The sequence below is a fragment of the Procambarus clarkii genome, chromosome 6, assembly GCF_040958095.1.
Source record: "Procambarus clarkii isolate CNS0578487 chromosome 6, FALCON_Pclarkii_2.0, whole genome shotgun sequence".
In the NCBI taxonomy this organism is placed as follows: domain Eukaryota; kingdom Metazoa; phylum Arthropoda; class Malacostraca; order Decapoda; family Cambaridae; genus Procambarus; species Procambarus clarkii.
The window spans coordinates 17,284,490-17,310,591 of record NC_091155.1 but is presented as its reverse complement, the minus strand read 5'-3'; the positions used below and the strand labels follow the sequence as shown (position 1 = coordinate 17,310,591).

General features: G+C 44.2%; 1 protein-coding gene across 1 annotated transcript in view; it reads left to right on the top strand.

The window, feature by feature from the left end:
- Window positions 1-17,498, top strand: part of LOC123754143 (uncharacterized) — a 20,712-nt gene extending 3,214 nt beyond the window's left edge. Inside the window, exons 2-5 of the mRNA XM_069310409.1 lie at window positions 7,080-7,272; window positions 9,288-9,724; window positions 15,029-15,065; window positions 16,962-17,498. Of these exons, the coding sequence (XP_069166510.1) occupies window positions 7,080-7,272; window positions 9,288-9,724; window positions 15,029-15,065; window positions 16,962-17,390 (1,096 nt within the window). The 3' untranslated portion in view covers window positions 17,391-17,498. The remainder of the gene's footprint in view (window positions 1-7,079; window positions 7,273-9,287; window positions 9,725-15,028; window positions 15,066-16,961) is intronic.
- Window positions 17,499-26,102: the final 8,604 nt, after the last annotated feature.

Below are 26,102 nucleotides of genomic sequence, written 5' to 3'. Positions count from 1 at the left end.
ATCACGCAAAAATGCAAGGATGCAGCAAACAAGTTTGTCCCAGTCCAAAAGGAAAACAGTGAAATGAAGATGAGAAACCCATGGTTTAATCAGAGATGTAGGCTAGCTAAGCAGCAAAGTAAAAGGGCATGGAGAAACTATAGGAATAACAGGACACTGGAGAGCAGAGAAAGATACCAGAATGCCAGGAATGAATATGTTAGGATGAGAAGAGAGGCAGAAAGACAATACGAAAATGACATCGCAAGCAAGGCAAAGACTCAGCCTAAATTGCTGCATAGCCACATCAGGAGAAAAACAACAGTAAAGGAACAGGTTATGAAATTAAGGTTAGGGGCAGAAGGATTCACTACAAACGACAAGGAAGTGTGTGAGGAACTGAATAAGAAATTCCAGGAGGTCTTCACCTTAGAGCAAGGAGAAATCCCAGAGATAAGAGAGGGAATAGTTAACCAGGAACCACTGGAAGAGTTTGAGATTACCAGCGGGGAAGTAAGGAAGTGTTTACTAGAATTGGATGTGACAAAGGCTATAGGTCCAGATGGAATCTCCCCTTGGATACTAAAGGAAGGAGCAGAAGAACTGTGCCTCCCTCTCTCCATGGTGTATAACAAATCACTGGCAACAGGGGAACTGCCAGAAATTTGGAAAGCAGCTAACGTAATCCCGATATACAAGAAAGGGGAGAGACAGGAGGCACTGAATTACAGACCAGTGTCCCTAACCTGCATACCATGCAAGTTGATGGAGAAGATTGTGCGAAGAAAGCTAGTGGAGCACCTGGAGCGAAAGAACTTTGTAACACAGCATCAACATGGATTCAGGGATGGCAGGTCCTGCCTCACAGGGTTACTTGAATTCTACGACCAGGCAAGAAAGAGAAGGGTGGGCAGACTGCATATTTTTGGATTGTCAGAAAGCCTTTGACACTGTGCCACACAAGAGGCTAGTGAAAAAACTGGAGATGCAGGCTGGAGTGAAAGGGAAGGTACTCCGTTGGATACAGGAGTACCTAATTAACAGGAGACAACGAGTCAGTGTGAGGGGTGAGGTCTCAGATTGGCGAGACGTTACGAGTGGAGTAGCGCATGGGTCAGTCCTTGGACCTATACTGTTTCTGATATATGTAAATGATCTTCCAGAGGGTATAGAATCGTTTCTCTCAATGTTTGCTGATGATGCAAAAATTATGAGGAGGATTGAAACTGAGGACGATAGTAGGAGGCTACAAGATGACCTAGACAGACTGAGTGAATGGTCCAACAAATGGCTGTTGAAGTTCAACCCGAGTAAATGCAAAGTAATGAAACTAGGTGGTGGAAATAGGAGGCCGGATACAGAATAGGAGATGAAGTACTTAATGAAACGAACAGAGAGAAAGATCTAGGAGTTGATATCACACCTGTCTCCTGAAGCCCACATAAAAAGAATAACGTCTGCGGCATATGCGAGGCTGGCTAACATCAGAACAGCGTTCAGGAACCTGTGTAAGGAATCATTCAGAATCTTGTACACCACATATGTAAGACCAATCCTGGAGTGTGCGGCCTTGTCAAGCACAAGACGAAGCTGGAAAAAGTCCAAAGGTATGCCACTAGACTAGTCCCAGAACTAAGAGGCATGAGTTACGAGGAAAGGCTGCGGGAAATGCACCTTACGACACTGGAAGACAGAAGAGTAATGGGAGACATGATCACAACCTACAAAATCCTCAGAGGAATCGACCGGGTAAACAAGGATAAACTATTCAACACTGGTGGGACGCGAACAAGGGGACACAGGTGGAAACTGAGTACCCAAATGAGCCACTGAGACGTTAGAAGGAACTTTTTCAGTGTCAGAGAAGTTAACGGATGGAATGCATTAGGCAGTGATGTGGTGGAGGCTGACTCCATACACAGTTTTAAATGTAGATATGATAGAGCCCAGTAGGCTCAGGAATCTGTACACCAGTTGATTGACAGTTGAGAGGCGGGACCAAAGAGCCAAAGCTCAACCCCCGCAAGCACAAATAGGTGAGTACAAATAGATGAGTACACACACACACATGAATAGATTGCAGAGATGGTCAGAGAAATGGCTACTGGAATTCAACACGAGCAAATGTAAAATTATGGAAATGGGACTAGGAGATAGGAGACCAAAGGGACAGTACACAATGAAGGGGAACAGCCTACCTGTGACGACGCGCGAAAGAGACCTGGGTGTGGACGTAACACCTAATCTATCTCCGGAGGCACATATAAATAGGATAACGACAGCAGCGTACTCTACACTGGCAAAAGTTAGAACATTATTCAGAAACCTAAGTAAGGAGGCATTTAGGGCGCTTTACACTGCCTACGTGAGGCCAGTCTTAGAGTATGCCGCCTCATCATGGAGTCCCCATCTGAAGAAGCATATAATGAAACTGGAAAAGGTTCAGAGGTTTGCAATGAGTTTCGTTCCAGAGTTACGAGGGATGGGGTATGAGGAGCGCCTGAGGGAACTGTGCCTTACGACACTAGAAAGAAGAAGGGAGAGGGGGAACATGATAGGAACGTATAAAATACTCAGAGGGATTGACAGAGTGGACATAGACGAAATGTTCACACGGAATAGTAACAGAACGAAGGGACATGGATGGAAGCTTGAAACTCAGATGAGTCACAGAGATGTTAGGAAGTTTTCTTTTAGCGTGAGAGTAGTGGGAAAATGGAATGCACGTCAGGAACAGGTTGTGGAAGCAAATACTATTTATAATTTTAAAACCAGGTATGATAGGGAAATGGGACAGGAGTCATTGCTGTAAACAACCGATGCTCGAAAGGCGGGATCCAAGAGTCAATGATCGATCCTGCAGACACAACTAGGTGAGTACAACTAGGTGAGTACACACACACACACACACACACACACACACACACACACACACACACACACACACACACACACACACACACACACACACACACACACAAATAGGTGAGTACAAATAGGTGAGTACACACACACACACAAACACACACACACACACACACATGATGGATTTTGTCACCCAGAAGTGCCAGGAAGCTGTAGACAGGTTTATCCCCGTCCAAAAGGAGAAAAACGAAAAACAACAGAAAAACCCATGGTTCAACCAGGAATGTAAGGTAGCGAAACAACTGAGTAAAAGAACATGGAGAAACTACAGAAATAACAGAACACCAGAGAGCAGGGAGAGATACCAGAGGGCCAGAAATGAGTACCTCAGAGTGAGGAGGGAAGCAGAGAGACAGTTTGAAAATGACATCGCGAGTACAGCCAAGACCCAACCAAAACTGCTCCACAGCCACATCAGGAGGAAAACAGCAGTGAAGGAACAAGTGATGAAACTGCGAAAAGGTAAGCACAGATACACAGAGAATGACAAGGAAGTGTGAAGAACTCAACAAGAGATTCCAGGAGGTCTTCACAATAGAACAAGGAGAAGCCCCTGCACTAAATGAGGAGGCGGCAAACCAAGCAACCTTGGAGGAATTTGACCTCACCAGTGATGAGGTCAAAAGGTGTCTGCTAGAGCTGGATGTGACAAAGGCTGTTGGGCCTGACAGAATCTCACCATTGATACTAAAGGAAAGTGCAGAAGCACTAAGTGTGCCACTCTCTGTGGTGTATAACAGGTCACTGGAAACAGGAGACTTACCAGAAAGTTGGAAGACAGCTAACGTGGTCCCAATATACAAGAAGGGTGACAGGCAAGAGGCACTGAACTACAGGCCAGTTTCCTTAACTTGTATACCATGCAAGGTGATGGAGAAGATCGTGAGGAAAAGGCTCGTTGAGCATCTGGAGGGAAATAACTTTGTAACGCACCACTAACATGGGTTCAGGGATGGTAAATCGTGCCTCACAGGTTTAATAGAATTTTATGACCAGGCAACAAAAATTAGGCAGGAAAGAGAAGGGTGGGCCGGCTGCATTTTCCTGGACTGTCAAAAAGCCTTTGACACAGTACCCCATAAAAGGCTGTTAAAAAAGTTGGAGCAACAGGCAGGAGTAAAAAGGAAGGTGCTCCAGTGGATAAGGGAGTACTTGAGCAACAGGAAACAGCGAGTAACGGTGAGGGGGAAGACATCAGATTGGCGCGATGTCACCAGCGGAGTCGCACAGGGCTCAGTAATTGGACCCATCCTGTTTCTAATATATGTAAACGATCTTCCGGAGGGTATAGACTCATTCCTCTCAATGTTTGCTGATGATGCAAAAATTATGAAAAGAATCAAGACGGATGAAGATAGACAGAGACTACAGGATGACCTGGATAAACTGGAGGAATGGTCTAGAAAATGGCTGCTAAAGTTCAACTCAGGAAAGCGTAAGGTGATGAAATTAGGCGAAGGGAGCATGAGGCTGAACACAAGGTATCATCTGGGAGGTGAAATCCTGCAAGAGTCAAATAGAGAGAAAGGTTTGGGGGTTGATATCACACCGAACCTGTCCCCAGAGGCCCACATCAAAGGAATATCATCAGCGGCATATGCAAGACTGGCCAACATAAGAACTGCCTTTAGAAACTTGTGTAGGCAATCTTTCAGAACCCTGTATACCACTTATGTAAGACCAATCCTGGAGTATGCAGCTCCAGCCTGGAGTCCATACCTAGTTAAACACAAGACAAAGCTAGAGAAGATTCAGCGGTATGCCACCAGGCTCGTCCCGGAACTGGGAGGAATGAGCAGCGAGGAAAGGCTAAAGGAGCTGAACCTCACATCCCTGGAAAACAGAAGTGTAAGGGGAGACATGATAACCACCTACAAAATTCTCAGGGGAATTGACAGGGTGGAGAAAGACAATCTCTTCAGCACGGGTGGAACAAGGGGACACTGGTGGAAACTTAGAACCCAGATGAGCCACAGAGACGTTAGAAAGAATTTTTTCAGTGTCAGAGTAGTTAATAAATGGAATGCACTAGGAAGTGATGTGGTGAAGGCTGACTATATACACAGTTTCAAATGCTGATATGATAGATCCCAGTAGGCTCAGGAACCTGTACATCCGTTGATTGACGGTTGAGAGGCGGGACCAAAAAGCCAAAGCTCAACCCCCGCAAGCACAACTAGGTGAGTACACACACAGAGGTAATCCAAGAGCTTAATTCTCGATTCAATTGGTTTTCATCAGTTCCCTTTATGATTATGGTTCGCGAACCCTTATTATAAATAAAAAAATCCACCAAACATGTTAACGTATTTTTCTTGCCAATATTTCCATCCACTTTATTTTATATTACTATTGTTCATACAACTAAACATATGTTGATTAACACGATAGTGATGTAATTTGTTGCTTCAATTTCCATTCACGAACGTATGAAAGATTAAACAACATTAATTTCATAAAATAAATCACCTATACAATATTCCGTGTTTCAGATGGCTAAATATCATTTATTTATGAAATTGTGCAAATGCTCACAAGTTAGTTTCATCACAAATTGGCTGACTGGAATTGATTGTATTGTGTTGGTGAAGCGAGAAGAGCGTATATAAGGCGAGGAAGCCACTCTCGACGCTACAGTCCGTCGCCAGCCGCCGCCCGACACATCCACACAATGGTAATGTTCCTCTCTGGACGTCCCCGTGACGGCCTGTGGTTGGTTTGGTGAGCGTCACATTCCCGTATAAACAACAGGCTTCATCACACACATAGTCGGACTGGAGACTATTGCTACATCAAATTCTGAAGAGGATTCGAGAGAGAAAGGAGTTACAAGAGGTTCTGGAGGAAGAAGAGAACTTAAATGATAGCTGGAACCTCAGATGAGTCGCTGGGATGCCTGGAAGAACATTAGTGTGAGAGTGTAAATGGAATGAGAATACCTATTCATAAATTTTAGAACTTGCTTTATAAAGCAATACAAACAGGCTAAGCAAACTAAACACACACACATACAAAAAAAAAAAATGGTGAGGGAGGGGGGAGGGGGAAATTAGTAGTTAATTACAGTTGATTGATTGACAGTTGAGAGGCGGGCTGAATAAGCAGAGCTCAACCTCCGCAAGCACAACTTGGTGAATATACACACACACACACACACACACACACACACACACACACACACACACACACACACACACACACACACACACACACACACACACACACACGAAAGGCCTCGCGGGTGAGTGGACAGTGCTCACTTACATGCTTACAGCGTTCAGTTTCACTTACGTTTGCTTAGACAGCTAATGTAGTCCCAATATACAAAAAAGGGTGACAGGCAAGAGGCACTGAACTATAGGCCAGTTTCCCTAACTTGTATACCATGCAAGGTGATGGAGAAGATCGTGAGGAAAAGGCTCGTAGAGCATCTGGAGGGAAATAGTTTTGTGACACACCACCAACATGGGTTCAGAGATGGTAAATCGTGCATCACAGGTTTAATAGAATTCAGTAACCGAGCAACAAAAATTTGGCAAGAAAGAGAAGTGTGGGCAGAATGCATTTTCATGGACTCTCAGAAAGCCTTTGACACAGTACCCCATAAAAGGCTGATACAAAAGTTGGAACAACAGGCAGGAGTAAAAGGTAAGATGCCCCCAGTGGATAAGGGAGTATCTAAACAACAGGAAACAGCGAGTAACTGGGAGGGGAGACATCAGAGTGGCGAGATGTCACCAGCAGAGTCCCACAAGGCTCTGAACTTGGACCCATCCTGTTTCTAATATATGTAGATGATCTTCCAGAGGGTATAGACTCATTCCTCTCAATATTTGCTAATGATTCAAAAATTATGAGAAGAATCAAGACAGATGAAGATAGACCGAGACTACTGAATGACCTGGACAAACTGGAGGAATGGATTAGAAAATGTCTACTAAAGTTCAACTCAGGAAAGTGTAAAGTAATGAAATTAGGCGAAGGAAGCAAAAGGCTGAACACAAGGTACCATCTGGGAGGTGAAATCAAATAGAGAGAAAGATCTGGGGGTTGATATCACACCGAACCTGTCCCCAGAGGCCCACATCAAAAGGATATCATCAGCGGCATATGTTAGGTATAACATAAGTCAACATATGTACTACCTTTATAAATTTATGTAAGCAATCGTTCAGGACCCTGGATACCACTTATGTCAGACCAATCCTGGAATATGCAGCTCCAGCCAGGAGTCTATATCTAGTTAAACACAAGACAAAGTTAGAGAAGATTCAGCGGTATGCCCCCAGACTTGTCCCTGAACTAAGAGGTAGGAGCTACGAGGAAAGGCTGAAGGAGCTGAACCTCACGTCCCTGGAACATAGAAGAGTAAGGGGGCGTCATGATAACTACCTACAAAATTCTCAGAGGAATTGTCAGTGTGCACAAAGACAAACTCTTCAGCATCGGTGGAACACGAACAAGGGGACACAGGTGGAAACTGACTACCCAAATGAGCCACAGAGACATTAGAAAGAATTTTTACAGTGTCAGAGTATTTAAGAAGTGGAATGCATTAGGAAGTGATGTTGTGGAGGCTGACTCCATACACAGTTTCAAATGTAGGTATGATAGAGCCTAGTAGGCTTAGGAAGCACCCATTAGTTGACAGTTGAGAGGCGAGACCAAAGAAACAAAGCTCAACCCACGCAAGCACAAATAGGTGAGTACAAATATATGAGTACACACACACACATAGGAACACAAACAAACACCTTCATTCTTTAAGGACTTAAACATAAAACACTACGAAAAACTTATATAATAACAGCAATTGCATTTTCTGGCTCATTGATGAACAGGTGGGGCTAGAGATATATTACTCGATACTGTAATGATAAGTAATTGAGTTCAAACATACACACCGAAATTTATACCAATGCTTGTGTCAGAACTATGGCAATACATTCTTAGTGGAACTAACAGGACAGAAACGGCAGAAAACTTTACGATGAATAATATTAACAGAACGTGGTGGCATTGATGTAAAATAGTGACCGAAGTACCCTACAGATCTTAGAAAATACTCCACAAACAGAGTAGAAGAAAAATAATATGAACTACCCATGGCGTTAGTTGAAGCCTTCTCCTTGGTTATGCAAATTATTATAATACGAAACATATAGGTCGGGAGTCATTGTATTAAGGCTAACGGCTTTAAGGCAGTGAGTTCAAGAGATGAAGTTCAAATTTACAGTTACGATTAGGTAAGTTTCATTAAGTCCAGAAAAAAATTTCCTTAGATACATAGATAATATTGTATATATCAATAAGTTTGCTCATAGCAGGTTCCAAAGTAGCTACAGGAGGTATGATTTCGCTATGAAAGATCCTCGGGGATATCGGTCAACATACACACGGGAGAAGACTGTGAAGACTTCTTCTCGCGACTGTTTGTCGCGAGAAGAAAGGAAATGAGAGAACACAGACAGAGGTCGGATAAACCATAAGGATAAAACGAATATTGTGTCAGTGAGAGGAGCACTGAGCAGGCGCAGCCTTTTGGAACACGAGGAAAGGGAGGACATTCCATACTTAGCTTCAAGTATAAATATAAGAGAGTAAAACAATGGTTTTACTTTCCATTGTAAATACACTAACGCACAGGCAGAGTGTTTAACCAACTGCTTCTCCTGTATTCACTCTCACAAAGGTAATATATCTATTTTCCTTCTAAATAGTGTAATAGCAATTGAAGATTTTCTTTGTTTGGCTGTAATAACACATGAGGGATGCTGTGCCAACCGATGGCTCATAGTTCTGCAAGCCAAATGTCTCAACATCATCTCAGGTAACCTTCCAGGAGTTTCCCAGAAATAACTGGACATATAGTTGAATGTTAATATTGACCTGAACAAATCCACAAGGGCCGTGACGAGGATTCGAACCTGCGTCCAAGTGCATCCTAGACGCTGCCTTAATCGACTGAGCTACGACATGGTCAAAAGAGTGTTTTAATATTGTCCTGTTAACATTTGTGCTCGGTTCAAAGCATTATTAAAACTTACATCATTTATATCTGTTTTATCTCTAAGATTTGCAAATTGGTTAAAAAATTAATACTGTCTCTAACGTGCGGCCTCAATTGTCAGGTGTGTGGTGCATGTTGTCTCTGGTGAATGGTGTCAGGTGTGTGTGTGTGTGTGTGTGTGTGTGTGTGTGTGTGTGTGTGTGTGTGTGTGTGTGTGTGTGTGTGTTTTGTCCGGATTTTGTTGTACCAATAAATTTGTCTGTAAACATCAGTCACACGTCACTGATCTGTGTAATTATTATTAATAAATTGTTACAGTTTTCTCTTCGCTGAAGCGACTATTTTGTTGTTAACGTCTATGATACTTTTTCAGAAGGTGATTTTGTCTCTTCTGGGCGTGGCTCTTCTGGCCTCCGTGGCTCAATCTGGTGGACACGGAGGTGGTGGTGGACACGGAGGAGGATATGGGGGCGGAGGCTACGGTGGTGGAGGACACGGTGGAGGCTTTGGAGGCGGAGGACACGGAGGTGTTGGGTACGGAGGCGGAGGACACGGAGGTGGAGGCTACGGAGGTGTTGGTGGAACATCAAACAACAACTTCAACCTCGCAGGCCCTAAAGGTGGTGGATATGGTGGCGGCGGCGGTGGATATGGTGGCGGCGGTGGATACGGTGGCGGCGGCGGCTACGGAGGCGGCGGCCATGGCGGTGGTGGCTTCGGCGGTGGTGGCTTCGGCGGCGGTGGCCATGGCGGAGGTGGCTATGGTGGTGGTGGTGGCGGCGGCGGCTATGGTGGTGGTCATGGAGGAGGGTACGGAAAGTAACCGACCAACATCCTCCAAAGGACCCGGAAGGAATCACTCAGTGACTTCCGGTTTGTCCTGCCCTGAAGCCCTTAGTGTGCACTTCCTTCACCAAACACAACAAGAGAGATAAATGTTTATATTTAATTATTTCTAAATAAAGAGAGAATGAACTACAGTTTTTTCCTGCCTAGTCGCTTTACCTATATTATCACCAGTCATAGAAGGTAGAAATTTTTACAAATAACTGAATTCAAAAATTTTTGTAGGTGAGGCAATCAGTGCCTACAATGACAATATGAATTTCATCCCCCCCCCCCCCACACACACAGAAACACACACAGAGGTTCAGAGGTTTGCAACGTGACTCGTGCCAGAGCTACGAGGGATGGGGGGTATGAGGAGCGCCTGAGGGAACTTTGCCTTACGACACTAGAAAGAAGAAGGGAGAGGGGGACATGATAGGAACGTATAAAGTACTCAGAGGGATTGATAGAGTGGACATAGACGAAATGTTCACACGGAATAGTAACAGAACTAGGGGACATGGATGGAAGCTGGAAACTCAGATGAGTCACAGAGATGTTATTAAGTTTTCTTTTTAGCGTGAGAGTAGTGGGAAAATGGAATGCACTTCAGGAACAGGTTGTGGAAGCAAATACTATTCATAATTTTAAAACCAAGTATGATAGGGAAATGGGACAGGAGTCATTGCTGTAAACACCTGATGCTCGAAAGGCGGGATCCAAGAGTCAATGCTCGATCCTGCAGACACAACTAGGCGAGTACAACTAGGTGAGTTCACACACACACACACACACACACACACACACACACACACACACTCAACAAAAATTAGGCAAAAGAGAGAGTGCTGGTCAGACTGCATAATCTCTAGACTGCCAGCAAGCCTTTGACACAGTACCGCATAAGAGACTAGTGCACAAACTGGAGATGCAGGCAGGAGTAAAAGGGAAGGTATTCTACTGGATAAGGAAATACCTAAGCAACAGGAAACAGCGAGTCACTCTGAAGGGTGAGGTCTCGGAGTGGTGGGGAATTACCACTGGAGTCCCACAGGGATCAGTCCTTTGACCTATAATGTTTCGGATATACGTAAATGATGTCCCAGAAGGAATTGACTTGTTCCTCTCAATGTTTGCTGATGATACAAAAATTATGAGGAGCATCATGACAGAGGAAGATAGTATGAGACTACATGATGACCTAAACAAACTGAAGGAATGGTCCAACAAATTGATACTAAAGTTCAACCTCAAGTATATATAAGGTAATGAAACTGGGAGGAGGAACTAGGAGGCCAGTCACTCGATACCGAATGGAAGATGAAGTCCTTCACAAAACGGACAAAGAGAAAGATCTAGGAGTTGATATCACGCCAAACCTGTCTCCTGAAGCCCATATCAAAAGAATAACATCAGCGGCCTATGCGAGGCTGGATAACATTAGAACCGCTTTCAAAAACCTGTATGAGGAATCCTTCAGAACCTTGTATACCACGTATGTAAGGCCTATCCTGGAGTATGCAGCCCCAGCATGGAGCCCGTACCTAGTCAAGCACAAGGCAAAGCTGGAAAAAGTTCAGAGGTATGCCACTAGGCTAGTCCCAGAACTAAGAGGCATGAGTTATGAGGACAGGCTGCATGAACTGCACCTCACGTCGCTGGAAGACAGGAGCTCGGGAAGACATGATCACCACATACAAAATTCTTAGGGGAATTGACAGTGTAGACAACGATGGATTATTTAACACAGGTGGTTGTTACGGCCACAATGGGTCGCAACCGGGTTCTTTTCTGATGGTACTAAAGTTCTGGTATCCGGCTCCCAAGTTAGTAGTGGCTTTCAAGGAGTGAGCTCGATAATGCAAGTAAAACAAAAGGGGGGTTGTATTTAATACTACACTTCATAAAATGTCGATATATTTATACATGATAACTTTTTCTATCACCTCATAAATAATCCTAACAAAAGTATTAGTATACCTAATATGTACAAAAGTGTCTTATAGAACACTAAGCGCTCTTCGATGCTGGCGATGCAGTCTTATAAGCTATCGTGTTTCCTCATCCGTAGTACTGTCCTCAGCAGGTACCGGGAAACTACAATGAGTCTACCCTGGCCACGGGCCAGCCAAACTAGTTTCTTTAAGTGCTTCCACGTGAAGGCCCACAATCACAGTCCGGCCTGGTGCTGGCAGATACCAATCAGCCTCGCGCTGCTGGGCCACTTCACGTGCAAGTACTAGGTAGCGAGCCCTAGGCAGGAGCTTCGTGCAACTCGCTGGTTACTCTCCTCTTCAGCACCTTAGTCAGACGTCTGTTCTACTAGCCAGCCCCGGGTACGGCGAATCCCGTAACAGCCACTCCACAGGCAGACTGTAAAACACTTCACAGTCCTCTTCCGGCGGAGGCTCACTGCTTTCGTAAAGCAGAATGGTGTAGAGACCTTGGCTGCCCTGGGTAGACTGCCTGTCCTTGTATCACAGCAGCCCTACGTCGAATCTGTGAATACAGACACGCCATCAGTACACTGGGACACTAGGAAACAACACTTACTGACTTAGACACATACATCCATCTCCGCTTATGATAGATGGCGCTGCTTTTCTAAGCACCACCTCACTAGAGGTCTGCATCAGCTACCTCACGAGCTAACTGGGACAGGAATCTAGCGCCTCTTGCCGGTATATTCCTGTCACCACTAGATGGCGTCGTCCATGTTGTGGGGGGTTTCGGGAGCGGATTCACAGATGGCGTTGACGTCGCTGCTCTGTGCTCCGACGATGGACTTGGGTTCGTAACAGTGGTACACGAACAAGGGGACACAGGTGGAAGCTGAGTACCCAAATGAGCCACAGAGACATTAGAAAGAACTTTTTCAGTGTCAGAGTAGCTTAATAAATGGAATGCACTAGGAAGTGATGTGGTGAAGGCTGACTCCATACACAGTTTCAAATGCTGATATGATAGATCCCAGTAGGCTCAGGAACCTGTACATCAGTTGATTGACGGTTGAGAGGCGGGACCAAAAAGCCAAAGCTCAACCCCCGCAAGCACAACTAGGTGAGTACACACACACAGGTAATCCAAGAGCTGAATTCTCGATTCAATTGGTTTTCATCAGTTCCCTTTATGATTATGGTTCGCGAACCCTTATTATAAGTTAAAAAAAATCCACCAAACATGTTAACGTCTTTTTCCTGCCAATATTTTCATCCACTTTATTGTATATTACTATTGTTCATACGACTAAACATGTGTTGATTAACACGATAGTGATATAATTTGTTGCTTCAATTTCCATTCACGAACGTATGAAAGATTAAACAACATTAATTTCATAAAATAAATCACCTATACAATATTCCGTGTTTCAGATGGCTAAATATCATTTATTTATGAAATTGTGCGAATGCTCACAAGTTAGTTTCATCACAAATTGGCTGACTGGAATTGATTGTATTATGTTGGTGAAGCGAGAAGAGCGTATATAAGGCGAGGAAGCCACTCTCGATGCTACAGTCCGTCGCCAGCCGCCGCCCGACACATCCACACAATGGTAATGTTCCTCTCTGGACGTCCCCGTGACGGCCTGTGGTTGGTTTGGTGAGCTTCACATTCCCGTATAAACAACAGGCTTCATCACACACATAGTCGGACTGGAGACTATTGCTACATCAAATTCTTAAGAGGATTTGAGAGAGAAAGGAAATACATGAGATTCTGGAGGAAGAAGAGAACTTAAATGATAGCTGGAACCTCAGATTTATTGCTGGGATGTGAGAAAGAACCACAGTGTGAGAGTGTACATGAAATCAGAAAACCTATTCATAGATTTAAAAACTTGCTTTATAAAGCAATGCAAACAGGCTGAGCAAACTAAACACACCCACACACACACACACACACACACACACACACACACACACACACACACACACACACACACACACACACACACACACACACACACACACACACACACAACTAGGTGAGTACAACTAGGTGAGTACACACATTGGCAGTTGAGAGGCGGGACCAAAGAGCCAAAGCTCAACCCACGCAAGCACAAATAGGTGAGTACACACACTCACGGAAATTTATAGTAAGGATATTGTAAGAACTAGGGCAATACATTCTTAGGGGAACTAACAGAACAGAAACGGCATGAATAATATGTACAGAACGGAACGTGGCGGCATTGATGTAAAATTGTGACAGAAGTTCCCTACAGATTTTAGAAAATACTCCACAAACAGAGCAGTACAAAAATTTAATGAACTACTCATGGCGGTAGTTGAAGCCTGCTCTATGGTTATGTAAATTATTATAATACGAAACTTATAGGTCGGGAATCATTGTATTGTGACTAATACCTTTAAGGCTTTGAGTCCAAGAGCTGAAGTTCAAGTTTACAGATACGATTAGGTAAGTTTCATTAAGTCCAGAAACTATTATCCTAAGATACATAGATAATATTTTAAATATCAAAAAGTTTGCTCATGGCAGGTTCCAAAGGAGCTACAGGAGATATGATCACGATATGAAAGATCCTCGGGGATATCGGTCAAAATACACAAGGGCAGACTGTTTGTCGAGAGAAGAAAGGAAATGAGAGAACACAGACAGAGGTCGGATAAACCATAGGGATAAAACGAATGTTGTGTCAGTGAGAGGAGCACTGAGCAGGCGCAGCCTTTTGGAACACGAGGAAAGGGAGGACATTCCATACTTAGCTTCAAGTATAAATATAAGAAACTAAAACAATGGTTTTACTTTCCATTGTAAATACACTAACACACAGGCAGAGTGTTTAACCAACTGCTTCTCCTGTATTCACTCTCACAAAGGTAATATATCTATTTTCCTTCTAAATAGTGTAATAGCAATTGAAGATTTTCTTTGTTTGGCTGTAATAACACATGAGGGATGCTGTGCCAGCCGATGGCTCATAGTTCTGCAAGCCAAATGTCTCAACATCATCTCAGGTAACCTTCCAGGAGTTTCCCAGAAATAACTGGACATATAGTTGAATGTTAATATTGTCCTGAACAAATCCACAAGGGCCGTGACGAGGATTCGAACCTGCGTCCAAGTGCATCCTAGACGCTGCCTTAATCGACTGAGCTACGACATGGTCAAAAGAGTGTTTTAATATTGTCCTGTTAACATTTGTGCTCGGTTCAAAGCATTATTAAAACTTACATCATTTATATCTGTTTTATCTCTAAGATTTGCAAATTGGTTAAAAAATTAATACTGTCTCTAACGTGCGGCCTCAATTGTCAGGTGTGTGGTGCATGTTGTCTCTGGTGAATGGTGTCAGGTGTGTGTGTGTGTGTACTCACCTAATTGTGCTTGCGGGGGTTGAGCTCTGGCTCTTTGGTCCCGCCTCTCAACCGTCAATCAACTGGTGTACAGATTCCTGAGCCTATTGGGCTCTATCATATCTACATTTGAAGCTGTGTATGGAGTCAGCCTCCACCACATCACTTCCTAATGCATTCCATTTACTAACTACTCTGACACTGAAAAAGTTCTTTCTAACGTCTCTGTGGCTCATTTGGGTACTCAGCTTCCACCTGTGTCCCCTTGTTCGCGTCCCACCAGTGTTGAATAGTTCATCCTTGTTTACCCGGTCGATTCCCCTGAGGATTTTGTAGGTTGTGATCATGTCCCCCCTTACTCTTCTGTCTTCCAGTGTCGTAAGGTGCATTTCCCGCAGCCTTTCCTCATAACTCATGCCTCTTAGTTCTGGGACTAGTCTAGTAGCATACCTTTGGACTTTTTCCAGCTTCGTCTTGTGCTTGACAAGGTACGGGCTCCATGCTGGGGCCGCATACTCGATGATTGGTCTTACATATGTGGTGTACAAGATTCTGAATGATTCCTTACACAGGTTCCTGAACGCCGTTCTGATGTTAGCCAGCCTCGCATATGCCGCAGACGTTATTCTCTTTATGTGGGCTTCAGGAGACAGGTTTGGTGTGATATCAACTCCTAGATCTTTCTCTCTGTTTGTTTCATTAAGTACTTCATCTCCTATTCTGTATCCTGTGCCTGGCCTCCTGTTTCAACTGCCTAGTTTCATTACTTTGCATTTACTCGGGTTGAACTTCAACAGCCATTTGTTGGACCATTCACTCAGTCTATCCAGATCATCTTGTAGCCTCCTACTATCATCCTCTGTTTCAATCCTCCTCATAATTTTTGCATCGTCGGCAAACATTGAGAGGAACGAATCTATACCCTCTGGGAGATCATTTACATATACCAGAAACAGTATAGGTCCAAGGACTGACCCCTGCGGGACTCCACTTGTGACGTCTCGCCAATCTGAGACCTCACCCCTCACACAGACTCGTTGTCTCCTGTTGCTTAGGTACTCCTCTATCCACCGGAGTACCTTCCCTCTCACTCCAGCCTGCATCTCCAACTTTCGCACTAGCCTCTTGTGTGGCACTGTATCAAAGGCTTTCTGACAATCCAAAAATATGCAGTCTGCCCACCCTTCTCTTTCTTGCCTTATTTTTGTTGCCTGGTCGTAGAATTCAAGTAACCCTGTGAGGCAGGACCTGCCATCCCTGAACCCATGTTGATGCTGTGTTACAAAGTTCCTTCGCTCCAGATGCTCCACTAGTTTTTTTCGCACAATCTTCTCCATCAGCTTGCATGGTATGCAGGTTAGGGACACTGGCCTGTAGTTCAGTGCCTCCTGTCTATCCCCTTTCTTGTATATCGGGACTACGTTAGCTGCTTTCCAAATATCTGGCAGTTCCCCTATTGCCAGTGATTTGTTATACACTATGGAGAGTGGTAGGCTCAGTTCTCTTGCTCCTTCCTTTAGAACCCAAGGGGAGATTCCATCTGGGCCTATAGCCTTCGTCACGTCCAACTCTAGTAAACACTTCCTTACTTCCCCACTGGTAATCTCAAACTCTTCCAGTGGTTCCTGGTTAGCTATTCCCTCACTTACCTCTGGAATTTCTCCTTGCTCTAAGGTGAAGACCTCCTGGAATTTCTTATTCAATTCCTCACACACTTCCTTGTCATTTGTAGTGTGTGTGTGTGTGTTTTGTCCGGATTTTGTTGTAACAATAAATTTGTTTGTAAATATCAGTCACACGTCACTGATCTGTGAAATTATTAATATTAAATTGTTACAGTTTTCTCTTCGCTGTAGCGACTTTTGTCTTGTTAATGTCTACGATACATTTTTCAGAAGGTGATTTTGTCTCTTCTGGGCGTGGCTCTTCTGGCCTCCGTGGCTCAATCTGGTGGACACGGAGGTGGTGGTGGACACGGAGGAGGATATGGGGGCGGAGGCTACGGTGGTGGAGGCTACGGAGGCGGAGGACACGGAGGTGGTGGCTACGGAGGCGGAGGACACGGAGGTGGAGGCTACGGAGGTGTTGGTGGAACATCAAACTACAACTTCAACCTCGCAGGCCCTAAAGGTGGTGGATATGGTGGCGGCGGCGGCCACGGCGGCGGTGGATACGGTGGCGGCGGCGGCTACGGAGGCGGCGGCCATGGCGGTGGTGGCTACGGCGGCGGTGGATACGGTGGCGGTGGCCATGGCGGCGGTGGATACGGTGGCGGTGGCCATGGCGGCTATGGTGGTGGTCATGGAGGAGGGTACGGGAAGTAACCGTCCAACATCCTCCAAAGCACACCGAAGTAATCACCCAGTGACCTCCGGTTTGTCCTGCCCTGAAGCCCTTAGTGTGCACTTCCTTCACCAAACACAACAGGAGAGATAAATGTTTATATTTTATTATTTTTAAATAAAGAGAGAATGAACTACAGTTTTTTCCTGCCTAGTCGCTTTACCTATATTATCACCATAGTCATTAAAGGTAGAAATTTGAACAAATAACTGAATTCAAAAATTTTTGTAGGTGAGGGAATCAGTGCCTACAATGACAAGATGAATTTCTTTGTACACACACACACACACACACAGGAACCTGTACACCTGTTGATTGACGGTTGAGAGGCGGGACCAAAGAGCCAGATCTCAACCCCCGCAAGCACAACTAGGTGAGTACAACTAGGTGAGTACACACACACACACAAACTGGAAAAAAACACAGACTAAACTGGAAAAGGTTCAGAGGTTTGCCACCAGACTAGTACCCGAGCTGAGAGGTATGACCTACGAGGAGAGACTACGGGGATTAAACTTCACGTCCCTGGAAAACAGAAGAGTTAGGGGGGATATGATCACCACGTACAAGATTCTCAGAGGACTTGACAGGGTAGATAAAGGCAGGCTATTTAACACGAGGGTCACACGCACTAGGGGACACAGGTGGAAATTGAGTGCCCAAATGAGCCACAGAGTTATTAGAAAGAATTTTTTTAGTGTCAGAGTAGTTGACAAATGGAATACATTAGGCAGTGATGTGGTGGAGGCTGACTCCATACACAGTTTCAGGTGTAGAGCCCAATAGGCTCAGGAATCTGTACATCAGTTGATTGACAGTTGAGAGGCGAGACCAATGAGCCAGAGCTCAGCCCTCACAGGCACAAATAGATGAGTGCACACACTCGCACATAGGGGGGGGGGGGTCTGGTAGCTAAGCAGACAGCGCGCAGGGCTCGTAATTCTGTGACCCGGGTTCGATTCCCGGACCAGGCAGAAACAAATGGGCAAAGTTTCTTTCAACCCCTGATTCCCCTTTTACCTAGCAGTAAATAGGTACTTGGGACTTAGACAGTTGTTACGGAGGTGCTTCCCGGGAGATGTGTGTGTCGGGGGGTGGGGGGGGGAAGTAATTAGCAGTAGTAAGTTACAGTTTTTTGACAGTTGAGAGGCGGTGTAACACGGGGGGGGGGTATCGGCTCTACTCTGTCCTTTACCCCTTACCTCTACCCGTATTCTGATTTAATTCTCTTTAATCCAAGGGACCCCAGAGCTACTACTCTAAGCCGAATCCCACACCACGTGGTCTTAACCCGTTTGACAGGCTAAGATTCTACAGCCTCACGACGTGGGCTGTGAAATCAGAATTGATTCTACAGCCTGTAGAATCAACTGTAGAATTGACCTCTAGAAAACTGTAGAATCTCCTTTACGCCGCCACCACCAGACCATTAACACTGGGAGCAATAACCGAGGTCTGGACCGATTATGCTCTCGAAGAACCTTGGGACTTGATCCCAAGTTATTTGGAATAGGAGGGAACAATCTACGTTAAGTGTGGGAAATTATAGCAAACAAAAGGGATAACTGAACTCTTACGCTCTATAAGGTTTTGCGGCCCAACGAAAACTCAACCTCGTGGGGACCATGTGACAAGGACATGAGACAATGGAAACATGAAATGGAAATAATAAAAATGCAAATTACTAACTAAATAATTTATTCAAAATCTAAAACAAAATCTAAATTAAAGCACTCCCTATACTTAACACTTCCTGACTTAAGGCATGAGATGAACTAATTTCCTATACCAAACTATAGCAACTATACCTCTTTACGCAACCAGCTTGATATAATGCTGATCTATGTAGGGAGAGGGCGAGAGTGGATGACTTCCCTCAGTTGATGACCGGTCCACACTGAATTCTCCTCCCTCTCCTCACCACATCAGGGGGAGGGGGGGTATTCCTACGCCAGTTCACTAAGTTTACTAACAGGGTTTAAGTTGAACAACTCATCTCTGTTGCACTGAACCCCTAGATGGTTGAACTCTTTTAAACTGAAGGTAATTGCACAGGCATCTTAGGGAAGAGCTATTTCCGATTACAAAATCGCTATTTGACCTTTGAGAATTACCTAAAATATGGAAGGCTTTGGTGACTCTTATGACCTAAGGTCGCCCAAATCACTCCGCGTCCAGGGCTAGTCCCAGCTAGTGACGTCACTGATGGTGACTTATTAAAGTATTCCGACAATTTAGGATACTCTCGATACTTTAAACAGTTTATTGAATACAATTTGAATGAAGACTTGAATTTCTCTAAATTACTGAATTCTGTAAAATAATTCATTATACGTTGCTTTAAGACAAAGGTGGCGGCCATTTTGTATTTTAACCGCTAATCTCAGGAGAGATGACCTTGTGCTTAGGTCAGGTCAAACTACAACTTGACTCTAACTTTTGTACAAAGGCATATCCCACTGCCTTCCATACAATTACTTATTTTAAAACAGCTTCAGTTGTTACAGCGGGCTGAAAGAGCAGAGCTAAACCCCCCCAAGAACAAATAGGTAAATACAAATAGGTGAATACACACACAGTAGTTGTAGGAGTAACTGAACAGATCATTTTCAGATAAGATGAATAATAAATATTATTGAAAATTTATTTGTAGCATGTTATTTAACGACTAAAATGTGCTTCAATCAAATATCTAAAATTATTTAATTTCAAATTCATTAAACAAAATATATTTTTCCATAAAAGTACATTAATTTGATAATATGAACAAATTTTGCATAGCAAATTTGTAAAGTATGAAAAAAAAAAAAAAAAAGTTGTAGCTCCTGCAAACCTTGCAGTGTGTGATCTTATCTTAAAAAACACAGGAAAATTAACGCCGAGTCAATAATTAAGAATAAACAATGCTAAGCGATTACAATTTTCCTGCCTAAAATGTTATGCTAAGCACGCTCAACAGTATTTTTCTTGATTTAACAAACCAAATGTAAACACTATTAACGTTCGAACAAATAATCGGATTGTGTTTTACATTTCCAAAGCACAAAAAGTATTTAAATCATGGTTTATAATGTTCATGAATAGCAAATATTTTGATCGCTGTCATTGGCAACAGTAAAATAATAATGAAAATATTGGTATTATGAGACGAGGAATGGAACTTATGGAAACACTACGGTGATATTTTTATATTTTTTTATTTTTATATTTACATGCAAAGCATGCTAATAAATACAATAAAACAGTACAAAGAAGGAAAGAAATTAAGCAAAGCACAGAAACACCGGCATGAAAGGCCGACAACAAAACAGTAACACGAAGTACAACCACACCGTAGGACAAACATAAAACAAAAGACAGTAACAGTAACAGTACACAAGGACAAAGAGCGACATATAAGAAGACACAAAAGAAACACATACAAGAAATACAGAAAAGAAACACAGGATATAAACAGAAAATAACAAAACAGTAACAGGCAGAGAAACAGCCTAAAGGGTACTGATCAAAACACAAACAAGCGCACAAATAGTACTTGAATTCACGTACAAACCAGAACAGCACACACACGATGACACCCCCTGGTGCACGCAGGCACCGGGGAAACAAAGCCACACACACACACACCAGAGCAAATACCAAGCAAATCAGAGACAAACAAGTAAACAAAATACAAACACAAACAGAAACCAGCCACACGGATTACTTATACTTATCCGGATACTCCTATGCCGGAAAGCGTAAACAATACACCTCCCAAAGCAACTGGGTGTGCTCCGAAACCTGACCACCAGGAGCCGCGCATGGTCGAGGTATTATTCCATTCCAGCACACATTCCAGCACATTCCAGCACACCATGGACAAAACACCATCCCCGTGGAACCCAAATGGAAGTAGGGCTCCACGGAACAGAGAGCATGTGATCAATAATATCAAACTTCAAAGAGGTAGACGCATCACACACTTCCCCGGAGGCCAAGATGATAGGAAAGGGCTTCTTCTTAGGGGGGCCAGTCACAGGACGGCACGCTCAGAAGCACACCGGGGGCGCACATGGCTGCACATCAGCATGTGCATAAGGTCCCACCTCGGGCGCCGCACAGGCCCCCTCACCAACCATTGAACGGTGCACCAGCTGGAACCCCCCGACGGCGGGCATCCTTCTTCAGCACCATCACGATGCCACGGCCAGCACCAGCACCCACAGTATCGACAGCAGGAGGAGCAACCACCTCCCACTGCAGAGAACCCCCTGCAGGAGAAAAAACAGAAGGTAAATTTGAGACACAGTCATCCGCAGCCGGAGGCACATGGACCTCCGCCACCATCTTCGCAGCAGAGAGCGACGCATCTGGAACCTCCCCGTCGACGTCGGAAGACGCACAGTTGCTGAAGTCCCCCACATCGGCCCAGGCAGAAGAATATGGCGAGAATGCTTGGGCTCCGGCTGTATATATACCATCAGAGCCAGAAACACGGGCCGGGCGCACAGATGCACACTGCAGGATGGCAGCAGCCTCAACCACAGGGAAAACCGGGCCCAACACAGCAGAAGACCCCCACATCCACCCCCTTCACCAGCACGTCCAGGACACACAGCGAAGACAATGCGACAGGCGCAACAGCTGGAGAGGATGAAGAAGGCGACGACGGGCACGGAAGAACCATGGGAGCACCAGTGACATCAACTGGATCAGGACGACCAACCGATGGCAGCACAACCTCCAGTGGAGAGGCGACAACAGCAGCAGGCACGTCGGGTGACACAGGGGGTGGGGGGGGGGGGTAGTAGCTAACGGAACTGCCACATCCTCACTCACTGAATCCTCCTGCACAGGGAGTGGTGGGAAATCCTCCTCACGGAAGATATTCACAGGAGCTACGGCAGCCGCAGAGCACCCAGCAGCCTGATGCCCCAACATGCCACACCGGAAACACGTACGTGTTGACGGGCATCGTACACCCGAACGTAGTACCCCAGGAGCCAGATGGAGGACGGAATGTCCATTCTCAGGTGCTTCCCCAAGGTGTATATGTTTGTCCTCAAACCCTTGAACTTTCCCAGGGAAAGTATGTGCAACCGGACATTCACAACAGCGCCAAACTGCCCGAAGTAATGCCGCAGCAGGGCCTCAGGAAACTGCAAGGGTGCTCCATGGACACTCACATAGGTTAGGGTTCCACTACGATCTGAGATCGACACAGTACCGGCAGCGTCCGGCAGGAGGAAAGACTGCCCCTCGTAGCGGCGGAGAAACTCACAGTGTACTGCCTCCCCCATAAACTTAACAATTACCCGGTGCGCAAAGACCAGTTCCACACCATAGATATCCGCCACAGGGACACGCAACATATGTCGCACATCACGAGCTCCACTTCATGGGTCAACCCGTTCTCGCAAATTCGTAAAGTCAATATTGACTTATTAACTACGTGCATAGGTGATATACTAAACATAATAGATACCCTTAAAAAGATTCATAGAAAACACCGACCTTACCTAACCTTGTTAGTATCTTAAGATAAGCATCTTATTGCTTCGTAATTACAATTATTACTTAACCTATACCTATTATAGGTTAGGTAATAATTGTAATTACGAAGCAATAAGATGCTTATCTTAACATACTAAGTAGGTTAGGTAAGGTCGGTGTTTTATATGAATCTTTTTAAGGGTATCAATTATGTTAAGTATGTCACCTATGCACATATTTAATAAGTCAATATTGACTTATTAAATTTGCGAGAACGGGTTGCATGGGTACCCAGCCCTTCCAGAAAACTCCAGACCCACAGAATAGGTCCTCACCACGAGGGGGTAGAGGTCCCCCCCCCCCATCATGTAAGCCACGTCAACACCCAGACAGCTCAAACCGAACGTCAGAGCCCTCCGAAGGCAGGGCAGCGAATCCCACACTACGGTAATTGTGCTGGTGATTAATATCTTACCTTTCACCGCCCTACTGGAACTACAGCCTTCTGAACTACATAGTCCCGGATCCACAGTAACGTCCTTCATACCTGATAGTGTCTGCCAGGAAAATACACGTAAAACATACTTTAGTCCTGGACTATTTTCATGAATACAGTAAACTTTCTGGTTGGCCAGTAAGATCTTGTGGTGGTCTTATTAACTATCGTAGGTTAACAGATCAAATACCAAACACTGATGCGTAATTCCTGAAGGCTGGGATGTTGTCTTAGATTCAGTTTCTCGGATCAAAAAGTACCAAGTAGCACAGGCTATGGTGAGCCCGTAGTGGACTTACCTGGCACAGGAGAGGGGCTGTAACAGGAAGGCTGGGATTTATCTGTCTTTGTGATGGGGAAAAACGCAAAACCATGCGGCTGCTCGTCGCTTGTTAGTTGATAACTACACAGCTGTATGGCAAATAAACACGCTGTGAGGCTTGGCAACTCGTGGCTATTCCCGGGAAGACGAGCGATGGACACCCATCCCCCCAAAAATTAACTGGATTTGAAATAAGTTTATTAGGGTATAAAACACACAAAGGGATGAGGTAGCTCAAGCTATTCTCACCACATGTATATGTGTGTGTACATTTGTATACAGGGTATGTGGAAGCTGGTCAGAATTACATTTCTCCTTTGTAAACGCACATTAATGACACTATGTAAAGAGACACCTCGAAGACAGTTTATGTAGGACACACGTAAATTTGTGTATTTATGTTTGTAGGTTAGCTTAACATTTTAAAAGCACTACAATCACCTTCTGTGGTTGATGGTTAAATAAATCACTGAATTATATGTTTAACAGATCTCTAACCCTGTCCATGGAGGATAAAAGAAAATGTATAAATGCTGATTAGCATTGTAAATGTGTGGCTACGTCTGTGGTATATATATAAAAAAAAAGAGTACCAACTGGAAGACAATCGAAACCCAGTGAACGCAGACAATAAGGCATTCGTTTTATGACTAAGAAGATATTTACATTGCTTGAAATGCTCTATTTTCCCTATGACTTTTCAGGCACTTATATTATCAGTGTGTTGGTATCTAATGATTTAAGTACATACATAATTGAGTTCTGTTTTAATACATAATTACTAGTAATTTTTAGGATATTAATGTTCCTTTCTAGCAAACTCATGGCAGAGGCATATGTGTGTCACTTCTTACTGTCAAAAAGTAAACAAAAAGATGTGTTTAGTAATAAAGTATTTTCCTTATTTCCACATGTCCTTCCGTTTCTGCTTTGACAGGTATAGTGCTACCTAAAATTAATTTAATTGTAACCGATGACTGTCTCACAAGCAGGTGATGAGTCGCAATAACGTGGCTGAAGTATGTTGACTAGACCACACACTAGAAGTTGAAGGGACGACGACGTTTCGGTCCGTCCTGGACCATTCTCAAGTCGATCAAGACCATTCTCAATCGACTTGAGAAAGGTCCAGGACGGACCGAAACGTCGTCGTCCCTTCAACTTCTAGTGTGTGGTCTGGTCAACTGTCTCACAAGCCCATCCTACTAAGCTTTCCCAACGTCAGGAAACCGTTGTACTAAAGTGTCCACATCCTACCCTTCCAGAGGACCCAAAACAGGAAATGGAACAGTATGTCAATTTAGCGAGGCACTTCCATTTTCTACTGCGACGATTTTTGGCCTTAGGTAGAGTTCAACGTCCAATACGTCCATCCTGTCTTACCCATACCACCTTGAGTCACCCCCGACCACAACAGCACTATGGAGGAAATACGACCTCTCTGTATTACACTCCACAAAGATTCAAGTTTCTGCTGGTTACACTAGAGGTCATAATAGGTACCAAACAAGGCTCACAAAACCTTCCATTTACCGCGAGTGTAATCGTACTACACTTACATCCTCACTTTTCACTCACATCCTTTCGAGCTTGTAAATAACCGAAATATCTAACCACCTCATCCCGTTTACCTTGTAAACAGGGATATAACAAACTCTCTCATACCAGTGATATTGTAAGCAAGGTAATCAGCAGCTCATTGATCCCTTGAAACTTACAACAGGTTGTGTGTAGTCTTCTGTTTCCGTCAACACCGAGAACACTGTCCAGGGTAATGTGCGAGATATGATGTCAACACTTGCCTGGGTGTCAGTAAAGTTTGCGTTCGTTGTTGTTGTTTTAGATTCAGCTACTTAGGACAAAAGTTCCAAGTAGCAATAGCAAGTCTATGGTGAGCACGTAATGGACTTACATGTTGCTGTATTGGGTTCAGCTACTCGGAACTGTTCAAATATCACGGACTATGGTGAGCCCGTAGTGGGCTTGTGTACTTGCACTGAGTGTCTCAAGCTCTACAGCGTTCCTGAGTTCTTTTACGCTAATCATTTCCACTCAAAAAGGTCAGGCAGGCACCAATGTAGTACGTCAATTAGCTATAACTATATGAGAATTCCTGATGCAAAAGAAAGGTACCAGATGTATCTATATAGCTTCAGGGAGCCTTGAAATTATATTTATCTTACATTATATTTCCTTAGGAACTGAATATATTAGTTTGAGAATCTTTTATATGCAATAGGTTTTTAGAGCATGTCAAAAACAATGGCCTGCGGGGACGTTGATGACAAGATCAACAACAGGTAGCGAAAAATTAGTTATAAAATCGAGAGTAAATTTCTGAATATCAAAATTCATGTAGATACTAAATTTCAGAAAGATTAAGAATTTAAGTACATACTA